This window comes from Lycorma delicatula, chromosome 3 (genome assembly GCF_047948215.1).
Source record: "Lycorma delicatula isolate Av1 chromosome 3, ASM4794821v1, whole genome shotgun sequence".
Taxonomy (NCBI): Eukaryota; Metazoa; Arthropoda; class Insecta; order Hemiptera; family Fulgoridae; genus Lycorma; species Lycorma delicatula.
In genome coordinates, this window is record NC_134457.1 from 28,350,987 (window position 1) to 28,363,300 (window position 12,314).

General features: G+C 25.7%; 1 protein-coding gene across 1 annotated transcript in view; it reads right to left on the reverse strand.

Moving 5' to 3' along the window:
* Positions 1–9,611: 9,611 nt before the first annotated feature.
* Positions 9,612–12,314, reverse strand: part of LOC142320865 (semaphorin-1A-like) — a 465,152-nt gene continuing 462,449 nt past the window's right edge. The window contains exon 17 of the mRNA XM_075358842.1: positions 9,612–9,817. Within this exon, the coding sequence (XP_075214957.1) occupies positions 9,746–9,817 (72 nt within the window). The 3' untranslated portion in view covers positions 9,612–9,745. The remainder of the gene's footprint in view (positions 9,818–12,314) is intronic.

Here is a 12,314-nt window from a genome sequence, read left to right on the forward strand (position 1 = left end):
TTTTTTTTTTTTTTGGCAATTAAAATATTAGTTGATACCAACAACTAGCACTTCTCAAAATGTCACACAGAAATATTCAATTTCTTTCTTAAAATAATTTTTGTTCTTAAAAATAACACTAGATGTTTATAAGAAGTTGAATAGATCAAAGAATGCTGATTACAGAATTGGGAAAACAAAATTACAAAATTTACTTTCACGCTTCTGATTTATCAATTTCAGCAATGAGATCATTTGAAATTTTCTCTTTAGATTTATCAAGTATATCAAACAAAAAAAACCTTTATACAGGATCTTTTCACTTAAAACCTGATTTATGATAATGTTTCAAAATTGAAGCAAAAATCATCCTGATACTAAGTCTAGCCTTACCAAGACTCAAGATGGCCAGAGAAATTATGAAAAATGTTAAGAATGTCAACAGCGAGAGAAGTATTGGTGGCTGATAGGAGTTACAATGGGTTTTATTTTTTAATGGTATCAGTCTGGAGTATTTTGGATACTATCTTAGAAATTTTTTCATAAAGATTCTTGAATATTACTAGTACTTTTATAGACATCAGAATATACATTAAATTATGTAATAAATGTACACAGCATTTATTAAATCATAGTTACAAACCAAACAATCAGTCATATGATATGATTACTACAAAACAAAAATGTAACTAATAAGAATATCCCTGAAAAATACCACTATTACTTTTTTCTAAAACAATAAAAATAAATACAGAGATAATCATTAAAAAATAATGTCTTTTTTATGGAAGAAATAAAAAAATGATAATTTTAAATTTACATTACACAATTTAACATAATGAATATATCTTATGTCTCTTTCAGCAATTATGATGTGTGATTCATGTTCAGAAATTTTACAATATTTAAAATTAAATCCAATATAACAATTGTAAATTTAAATACATTTAAAAATAAAAAATGGACTGTACAACAAAAAGAACAGCGAAACTTTGGTGATTCACAAAATTTAATTAATTAAACCCTGCGTTATGTAATCTGGTAGCTGTACCAAATTTTCATTGCCCCTCAGTTAAATTAAATTATTCAATCATTTTTAATGGTATTGCAAATTAATAATCTTGAGTAGAAGATGTTGTTGGTCTTAAAGTGAACTTCAATTAAATAACGTCACACTACATTCATTACTGATATGAATAACTAAGTTATTTTCATCTGCTTCTTATAATGACACTTTTCTAAAACTTTTCTGGACTAATTGAAAATGTTTCTTTCAAATAATCAATTGAGTCCCAAAACATGAAAATAGGCCACTATTAATTTTCAATAATTTCTTGTAGTCATGGCATGGGATATTGTTCAATATCTTCTTTATTTTCATTATCTTTTTAAACTTTCCATTTACCTTCATCCTTATATATAAAGTCATACCCACTTATCTCACAAATAATAATTATCAGGTAATCCACTGCAATAAACAACAAAAATAAAGTTCATTCCAGTTTTCAGTTTGACTACATCTATCTTTGGATACTTCAACATTTTTCAAGGCTTGGAAGTCTACTTTAACAAGTCTTGAAAATTTGTATAATAATCACTGGAAATTCTAAAAGCATTAAGTATGATTTTCACTTTCAACATTCGTCTTTAATTTTAAAATTAAAAAAGAGGAAAATTAGGTATTTAAAAATGTATTAATAAATGAAACAAAAAAATTCACTTTTACTGGTACTCATCATTTACAGTACTCATCAGGAAACTGACGAAAATAAATAAAAATGTTTTAAAACTAAAATGAATTATCAAAGTTTCACTGTATTTTAAAATTAAAAATTTTATTACTGATATAAATACAAGACACAAAGATCGATCAATCAAATGTCAAAATACATGTATTTTACCACCAACTGATGTCTTTTAAAACATTTTATTTATGAAACAATTTCTTATTTACTAAAAAAGTTTTTATAAATGTATATTTTAAATGCTATTATACTAATTTCTAATAAATATTCTTTTAGAACTTGAATTGAAAAAAATTATTTTTACATGTCAGAAAGAAATGATCGGTTAGTTATGTAACCAATCATGATTTCATTACACTCATTGCAATAAAATGCCATTATTAGAAAACAAGTAAAAAATAAAACTGTAATGCCCATCTAAAAAATTATTAAAAAATAATACTAAAATAAAAATGAAAGGGGTCACAAAAATTAAAAAAAAAAAAAAAAACAAATTACATACATTTTTAATGACTAATTATTTTTAAAGTTTTTAATAATCATGATTATAATAGTTTAAAATAAAATGCAAATTACACAATATAATTTATTAGAGATTTTCTAAATGTAAAGGTAATTACTTAAAAAAATATAATCCATGAAATTTTAAATAAATATTCATACTAATTTAAAACATACCTAAAATATATATTTATTTAATATATGTCTTTTTTTTTTGGTTTAATTTTAAGATGTGAATTACATGTTTTGTAAGTTTCAAAGTATATTTAACAATTGCTATAAATGCTTTTAGATGTTAAATGTATAATTGATTTTAAAAAATACAAATATTTATTCGTATTTACACACATTTATATATAGAAAAATTATAACAGTGTAATATAATTGGGCTAGAAATAGTTCTAAAAGGTGTATCTGTTTATCAGCTTATACATGTAAAATTTATTGTTCCATTCAAGCCTATGTGACAAGCTATGTTAGTTTTAGATTGCAATATTTTGATAGTTTCTGACATTTATAACTATGTAATATTTTCCAATATATGTTTTCTTTCTGTTTGTATTATATCTGTACTGTTATGGTACATATGTCTTATTAAATCCTTTATAAATGATACATATTTTTTTTTAATGTAAACAGAATGTTCACAGGTGAACTGAAATAAATCTCAAAACTTATGTGAAAACGTAATTATACTTAGAACACTTAAGTAACATACCAAGCATATGAAAATATTAGATGAGGAATAAAATGATCTTCTTTATTTAAACCAAAATACAACTGCATATCAGGATGTCAAACCTACAAAGGAAATAATATTCAGCCCAATTGTTATCATTATTATCAGATAAAACAGATCCAAATAATGCTTCTTATATCTCAGGTGTTTCACATATATAATAGCCATTAACAGACTGGAATAAATAACGTAAAAAAAATAATAAATATTGATCCCCATTTCTGTCAAGAATCACTTGCTAATATACCCTGTTTTTACTTGGCATGTAATAGTTAAATTTAAGTAAGATACTGCTACATAAAATACAGAAGTATCTTTAATAATATTAAAAACTAATCTTTTAAAACTGCTAGTTAACTGAATTTTTGATTAGGATAACAATGCCATACACTAATGTTAAAATTTTGTTAACAGATTATTTCTTTAATAATATAGGGAAAGATGCATATAGTAATTGTTAAGAGGTAGTTGTTATGAACTAATTTTAAATTATATTTAAATGTGTGTAATAATTAATTACAGCTACTACTAGCAATTAACAGCTATTATCTCTATTTAAAGTATATAAATAACAAAATATCAAAATAGATCTCTTATCTTATTTTTATATCAAGTATTATAATTTTTAAAAAAATAATATTAATAATAAAAAGCCTGAAATTAGAAAAAAATCTTTAAACAAATTTTGCATTACCCCTAACTGCGGTAACTGCTGCTTGACTCAAGATACATTGATAAGTTTCATGTCGGGATCTCTCAATTTTTTTTAAGTTTGAACTTATCTAGTAAGCCTTTACTAAATTTAAATTAGTATTTAAAATAAAATTATTTGTTTTAGTAAATGGATTTATATTAATGTTAATTTATAACATCAGCAGTTAGTTGCAACATACCTTCCATTGAAATAAATAACAATGCTTGTTAATTGTTCATTATTGATTAAAAAATAAAAAATGAGCAATCAGTCAAATTTGGAAAACATTAAAGAAAAATGTAATAAATAACATTATCAACTCATATTATTAAATTATAAGAATAATAACGTTGCATTTTAAAATTTATTTGAAATAATTCACGTTAATAAATTTGTAAAAAAAAAACATATCATAATAGAAAATAACAGGTCATCCAGTAATTACGTTAGAATAAAACTCAATATTTTAATTTTCAACACCCGATAAAATTTCTAGACATAACCTTCTTAAAATAATCTTCTTGCATATAATTTTTATGAGGGAATTCTGCTTCTATAAAACATTAAGTTTAATCACAAACCTGCACTTATTTTTTAAATCTGAGCTTAAGTCATTTGTCTTTTGCTGTAACAATGATGACAACAACAAGTTTACTGTCAAAACAACAAGTTTGCAATAAATAGAGTTCACTTCCAGAAATAAATATTATTCATCTAACAATATAATTATCTACAGTTAAAATATTTTACGTAATGAAGGCTGAAAACAGATTTTGAAAACAGTCTATTTGACCAAATGCTTCTAAAAGATAATTTTTTTAAATTTGTGGTTACATATTATGTATTCAATTGTACAACTTTAAGGATTAAAAATAAAAATTAATAATTATTTAGCAAAAATTTAATATTTAAAAAAAATAAAGTCATCGTTTTCGAATTAAAAATCAAACAAAAGTTAATGGTATTAATTATAACATCTTAACAGGAAAGATCAAGAGAAAACAATTAAAAAATGGAAATTTCCTGGTTGTTAATTGTTGGAGGTGCTGATAAATTTTACAGCTTCCACCACCAATTACTACATGAAAATGCAATATTTTTATAAAACTCTCTTACGATTTTATTAAATGAATTTTGACATATTTACCTATAATAACATTAAAAATCAACATAAATATATATATAATATGGACTTTCACTTTTTATACCATCAGGGGATAGGTTAAAAATTAAAATCCTTGTTATATTTTATAAAAATAAATTATGTTCAACATCTTAGTTGAATATGTTGACAAAAACATATTAAAATATTTGATTATAATTACAATGTATATATTTTTTTAATTTTTAGTACATTGTATATCCTGATGTAATTTAAAAACCAGAACTGGTTTAAACTTAGTTGATAAAAGATTAATTTCTTTATATATATATATATGTATACACATTAACTTATGTAAGTTATTTAATATAATGTGAACTAATTTTTTTTTAACTGAAACAATAGTTCTTTTATTGAATTACCATAATAGATGGATCTACCATAATAGATGGACCTGATATCTCTCCGCCACAACTTACAGACTCAGTTTACACCGATATCTTTCATTCTCATTCTAATATAAATGATTATTATTCATATATTTGCTTCAGTTAGTCCATATATTTTTTATCATTAATATAGTTACTCAGAAGAGTTACTGTAACATATCTCTGAAATCAATTTCCTTCTCTTATCAATAATTATTAAAATCCAACCACTTATTTCCTATGACAAAAATAAATTTTATATGCACAATGAAATTGTTCTACAATTCATGAGATTACATTGACCTTAACAGGAAGAGAAATGCAGAAGACTCTTTTCAATTTCAAAATGATATTTTATAATTTATTTTAAAATATGTTTTTCATTTAATTGTGGAGTCATGAGTACACAAAGTTCTGTTTGTGAGTATTAGTACAGTTACATAAGAGTAATTTATGTATTTACTTTGCTAGGATTCCGTATTTGATAGGAGAACAGGACCAACAATTTATAAAAGTTTATTTTAAAAAAATAATAATAATATTAGTAATCTTCTATCACAGCAATGAATTTTTGGATTAATTTGCTGAATAACGCTTATTGTGATTATTGTGCTTCCTTATCGCTGTTCCATTTGCAATATCTAAATACCACTATAGAACAGATTTATCAACCTGTCATAATGATAAATTGATCAATGGTGAGCAAGTGACAATTAGAAAAATTTTCATACATTTATAGGAAAATCATTCGCTAATCTTTATATACCTGAATAGAACATGCAGTTAGTGAAATCCATCTGGGTTAAGGTGAAATTTAAAAACAAGACTTGGAATACATATATGTGCATGTTATGTTTGATTAAAACATATGTGAATGAATTTATGTGGTGAAGAAGGTTGAACAGGGATGACAGCTCATTTCTAAAAAGTCTTTAAGTGATCGTAGAGAATTGGCATCTAAAACGACATTTCTACCTAATTCATTTTTTTTACAATCTATATTTTTTATTATATATTTATTAATAGTTTCAAAATTTATTTAAAAATTGAACAAAGATATTTGCTATCTTAAATGAGTTAATTACAAATAATGTAAAATTATTACAGGTAAAGTCATTATGGTAGTCACCATATCACCAGTCATAAAACATAAAAACTCCATCCTCTCTGCTATTAAATACAACAAATTGCCTCATTGTTATAATTATGTATGATCATTCAAATTTGTTTAGTAGTTATCAAAACCTAGTAAATAGTTTAGGAAAGGCCTAGAATACAAAATTTCTGTGTCCAAGTTAAATTTTCTTTGAGCTTAGAAAAAATCAAAAGATGAAGAATAATAAATTATAAAAGTTTTATCACTGAACTTTCAAATCATAAATTACGGCATGACACCTCTCAATAAAGTATCACTAATTTTGTGAAGTTTTACAGTGTCATGAATTCTCTGCCTTTTCTTCAACTGATACTCTAAATATTTTGATTTTTTCCGCATCTCTTCTTATAATAGGAGCTCCATTCATGATGAGTAACATTCATTTGCTGTTCTGTGATCTTGTAATATGAGATGTTCATTTAAATTTATTCTATAGGCATGAATAAAATTATTCTGAATTCTTATCCAGTCTTTCACTATTTATATTTCCAGTATTACCTCTTATATATTTTCTTCATCATTCTTTGTGCAATCTCTCTTTGTTCAATAATAAGAAAAACACCTAAATGCATCAGTAGCAGTATTACTTAAAAAATAATACATGGTACTTGTTACTACCTTGGTTTGTAGTTTATAATTATAACAATTTTTACAACAATATGGCAAGCATTTTTGATATGTAGTGCCAATTTAGTGATTACTAACTTCAGAAATGTGTTTTAATTATATCTACATCCAAGACATCAAGAAAACCTCGACTTTAATACAGCAATAACCTTAGGTGTACAATCAAATTTATTTTTTTACTACATTTTATTTATTTCAGAACTGTATTAACAGTCAAAACACCTGGTTTTGTTAGAAATCGTATATTAATGAAGAGAAAAAAGTTACTTTAAATTACTATCAAGATCCAGAAATATTTTTATTTTGTTTTGTAATACCAGATAAAAAATACAAGCTAGCTTTTTCTTAACCAGGCAACTGTTTTAAATACTGAAAAATGGGTACAAATACTGAAATTTTTGGTTAATTACATAAGATTTACTAGATTATAGACATAAGATAGTTCTGATGCCAAATTAACTTTGGGTAAGAGTAAAAATATTTCAAATGTTAGGGAAGAGGTGTCATCCAATAGTCTAAAGATAAAAATTAATAAAAAACTTACCACTTTTTGCAAAAATGCATCCTACACCAAAGAATTCATGTGGATTCTGAAGAATATAATTATATCCTTATCCAGATTTATAAAATAAATCAAAATTTTCATTATATATATTTACCATATTTTTACTTCAATAGGATGAATTTAATTTTCTTTTTATTTAGCTTTAATTAATAACAAATATGCTTCAAAAACTAATAATAACTGTAGAAAATGATTATGGGTTTATTCAAATAAAAAAAAAAAAAACAATAATGCACAATATCAACAATTTCAATAGAAAACTAATTAACCTGTTATAAATAAATGAAAACAACTTAAGTAATGCAACAATATGTTGTTTTTTTTTAAATGGATCTATTGAACAAAATTTTAAAATTATAGATTCATGTTACATATTTTATAAAAATGTTAATACATCATTTATTGGCTTTTGTATATTAAAATAGTATATACATTATTTATTAATTTCTCATAAATTATAAACTAGAATAAGTAATTATTAAAAATAAATAAAAAATATATGTGACCCCTTTAAACATAAAACACTTAAAACTAAAAACATTTTAAACCCATTAAAAAAAAAAAAAAAAACAATAACTGAAGGAAATTATTTTATAAAAATTGTTACATCTAAAAACCTATGCTATTGGAACACTTAAAAAATTATTTCAATCATGCTTCTTGTACTGTCAAAAATATCAATGCTGTCAATAAACATACCGAAGTTATACATATACAATAAATAAATAAATAACATTATATCATTCAATTGACAGCATATCCAAGTCTTAACTTGTATGTAGTTATCTTGAAGGCGCAGTGTCCCTATTACTCTATCTACAGCAACATTATTATTTATAATAATAATAATAATAATAATAATAATAATTATTACAATAATAACTGAATTAGTCAAAATATAATAATTAATTCCTAACAGTTAATAAACTTATCAGTCTTATAGTTAATCTAACACACAATTATATAATCATATAATTTAGCAGGCATATATAATTATACTGATAAGTGTAGATTAACTGGTTAAAAAACTACATTCTCTTTCTATACAGATATTTTACATGTAAATATGCAAAGCAAAAAAAAATAATAAAATAAAAACTAAAATTAAAATAATTAAAAAAAAGTAATAGCTAAAAATTTTACACAGTACCACAAATTTATCACTCGCATAGCACATTAATGCTCTAAATTAAAATATATATTAACATATTAACTTTATATACAGTATAATATAATAGATATGCTACAACTATTTTATAGTAATATAATTATAATATAAAGACTTCATTATCAAAACATTCCTGCAGCACGACTCACACACACTGAAAAGCATTAAGCACACGATAACGAACAATAATCAAATAAAAATAAATATTTATATAATATATATAATTAATTAATTAATGAATTCAGACCGAAACCTGATAATCATAATAAATGTGCACCACACTACATGGATTTTTTTTTCTTACGTAATAATATATCAATCATTACAGTATGTAATATTAAAAAGAAACTGTCTAAAAATATTAAATAACTACAGCTAAATTTATAATAATTATTTATATTATCACTATTTAATTTTTAATAATAGTTTCAAGTCAGAACATTACTAAATCTAATTAATTCTCAACTTTTTTAAAATAATTATTATTATATAATAATAATTTAATAATAATAATAATTATAATACGTCATTCATTATTAAATAGAATTCATCTAATTAATCAACTATAAACAAACAGAGATAATCTAAATATATAATAATATTTTATGTATTTAATGTTATATATAGTCAATGATGTCATTACGTAACACCCAAAATTTAAGTGCGGTGGGAAACAATGCATCTAGCTTCCCCCACTACAAGCTCCAACAAACAACCACACAGCGCACAAGCATATCAAAAACTATTGTGTCTTATTTTTATTTTTAACAACATCCTATAAAGAGAGAGCATGTTTGGCACTTGAGTAACTACGAGTTGAGTCCAACGAGATGAGTCCTTTGGCTAGTTTCAGGTGCGATAAATATAACTGCAGGGAGGAGGGGTTGTGGGAGGGGAGGGGGAGGAGGATGGTGGTGAGGGCGAAGAGCTGGATGGAGGCGTGTTAGTGGCAAGCGGGTGGTGTGCGCCCCCTTGTGCTCGCCGGCCGCCCCGCCCTGTTACCCTACCTGGTAGACTTCTCCCCCCCTCCTCCCCTGTCTCTCAGAGGTACACCTTCTTTACACTGCGAGTTGTTCCAAATCCATCCCTGAAGCCCATGTTGGCTGAATCATTCTAAAACAACAGATTAGCAAGTTAATTTGAAGTTTACTATTTAGAAACAATAGAAAAATTTAAAAAGATATCTGGCTACGGTGGTTCTGATCTTCCCAAGATCAACATATAGTCCCTCCGAAAATTTATACATTGTACATGCTGAGTTATAAGAGAAACTAGATGTCCCTAAATTTTCTGAGCCTGCTGTACATTGAAGTAACTTTAAAAAATTTGATGTAAAGCAAGAATTGTTAAAAATTTATAAACTTTTTTTAGAAAATTGACTTCAAAGTTAATCAATAAAATAAAGAATTAACAAAATGCAATTGTGGATACTTTTATGAAACTCCATGCAGTTTGTGTACAACTAGATATTATGAAGTTAATGAAGAAGCCATCATTTAGTTTATAACTTAATGATGACTATATTTTCAGACCTTCAGGGATGAAGAGTTTTTTTTATTAAAGTTCTAAAAACATCATTTGAATGTAATAAAAACTACCATTTCTATTAATCAGAGTCTGTCTTTTTAGAAATTATTTTTACTTATCCCAAGCTCCTATAAAAAGACATCAAATCCCAAATTTATTTAAAAGATGCTCAGATAAATCCAGATTTTTTAAATGATTACTAAAAGTCACTCATTCATTAATAAAAGTTAATGATTATGAGGGTTACTCCAAATTCAATATCCAATAGGCTTGTTAAAATGAAAATTAAAATATAGGCAAAAGTTTTATTATATGTATAAGTTACCTACACATCTCCTTACTTCTTCACATAGGAAATGCCTACAGTCAAGCAGTTATTAGACCATAACACAAACCTTTACTGAATTCTTCAGTGAAAAATCTGCTGCCAAGTTATCCATACAATTAATTATTAACCCCTTCTGTCAGCAACTGTTACAAAGAACTGAGTTGTCAACTAGACTCACATCTCATCCCCACTATAAAAATCTCTATACCTTATTATATGGGATAGTAAAGGATTAAAAAAGGAGAATATTTAATATTTTTTTCTGGAGTTTGTATGTGCAAATTGCTGAAGAACTGTTAAAGTCAGAACCACTTTAACTATGACCATATCTTGTCAGTTATCTTGGTACCCGCACTGGGTAGAACTAATTGGAAATCTAGTCCTCCTGACATGATCCTGTAAAAAGGTTTTTCAAAAATTTATGAAAATTCACTTTAAAGTTGTGTTAAGGGAAACACCATTTGTCAATCGTTATTTTTTCAATGTTTTGAATAAGTTCATTAGTCATAATTAAGTATTGCTCTACTCTCTTCATTATGCATCCTCTCAAAATTTCCAGTATGTGTTCAAAGTTAAGAAAGTGTAAACACACAAGTCAATGCATAGGGTGGGGATAGATTGCTTTACACTGGTGGGAGGAACGGAGAATTGGCCACACTTACACAAATGCAAGGATGTGTTGTGTGCATGCATGCGTATGCTCAACAGCACGCTGAATGCACATGGATGCATAATGTCTAACCGTTTCTGTTCTGTTTTATTTATATTTATTGCTTGTTTAATCTGGTAAATTTTTTTGTTTAATCTTTTTGTTAATTTTTTTGTTTGTTTAAATATAGTTAAAATAATTAATTTTTTTTAGTTTTACAATTACAAATTTTATTACTTTTGAAATTTCATTTATTCTTTACAAGTTTTACTTTATTTATTTATTTAACAAAAATAGATAGTAAATTAGGATTGATAAGGGTTTTAATCAAGCGTATCAATCCCATCCACATCATCGGATCTCACATCATTTGTATCATCCTTGTTTGAGCGCTGATGAAAGTAGTGAAAGCAGCTCTCATTGCTGCTTTCACTGCTTCCACTGTCACTGTCATTAATACAAACTGTAAACCTTTCATTTAGCATGTCGGCAACTTGATCTGTTTCATAATAATCTTTTTTTACTATTAGTACATGTTTGAAACATTGCTTCCAATATTCCACTGGCAGTTCAGATAATTTTTTCTCAGCAATCTCTTATATATCATTTATATTTTTCCGACTTCAAACATTTTTGTCCGATACCTGAGGTTTTATTTTCACCCACATCAACTCAATCAGATAATTTTCAGGATGTTAGGGTGGCAATCTTATTACGTTGTGACCATGATCCTGAATATTTTATTGAAGTAGTACTCTTTACATTGTGGGATCCCACATTTATTAATTTGCATTAATTCATACAGTTCCGTTTTTACCATATCTGGTGAGCACGAAATATTTCTGTCTTGAATCTACTCTAACAGTTCATTGTTTTTTGCTGCTTGAATTTGGCATCTTATGTAATTTACATTGTGGTATCGAGTATTATTGATTACCAAAACTGATCGACGTGGAAGATTTGGGATTAGCCAAATTTGTTCTCAGAAATTTTCTGTAATTATCGGCATTCATGTTATTCCAGTATTCTCCTTTTTTTTTGGCCCAATATAAAAATTAAAAGAGCATTTTGAATTTCTCCTGTTTCAGTTCAAGCATCAACCAATA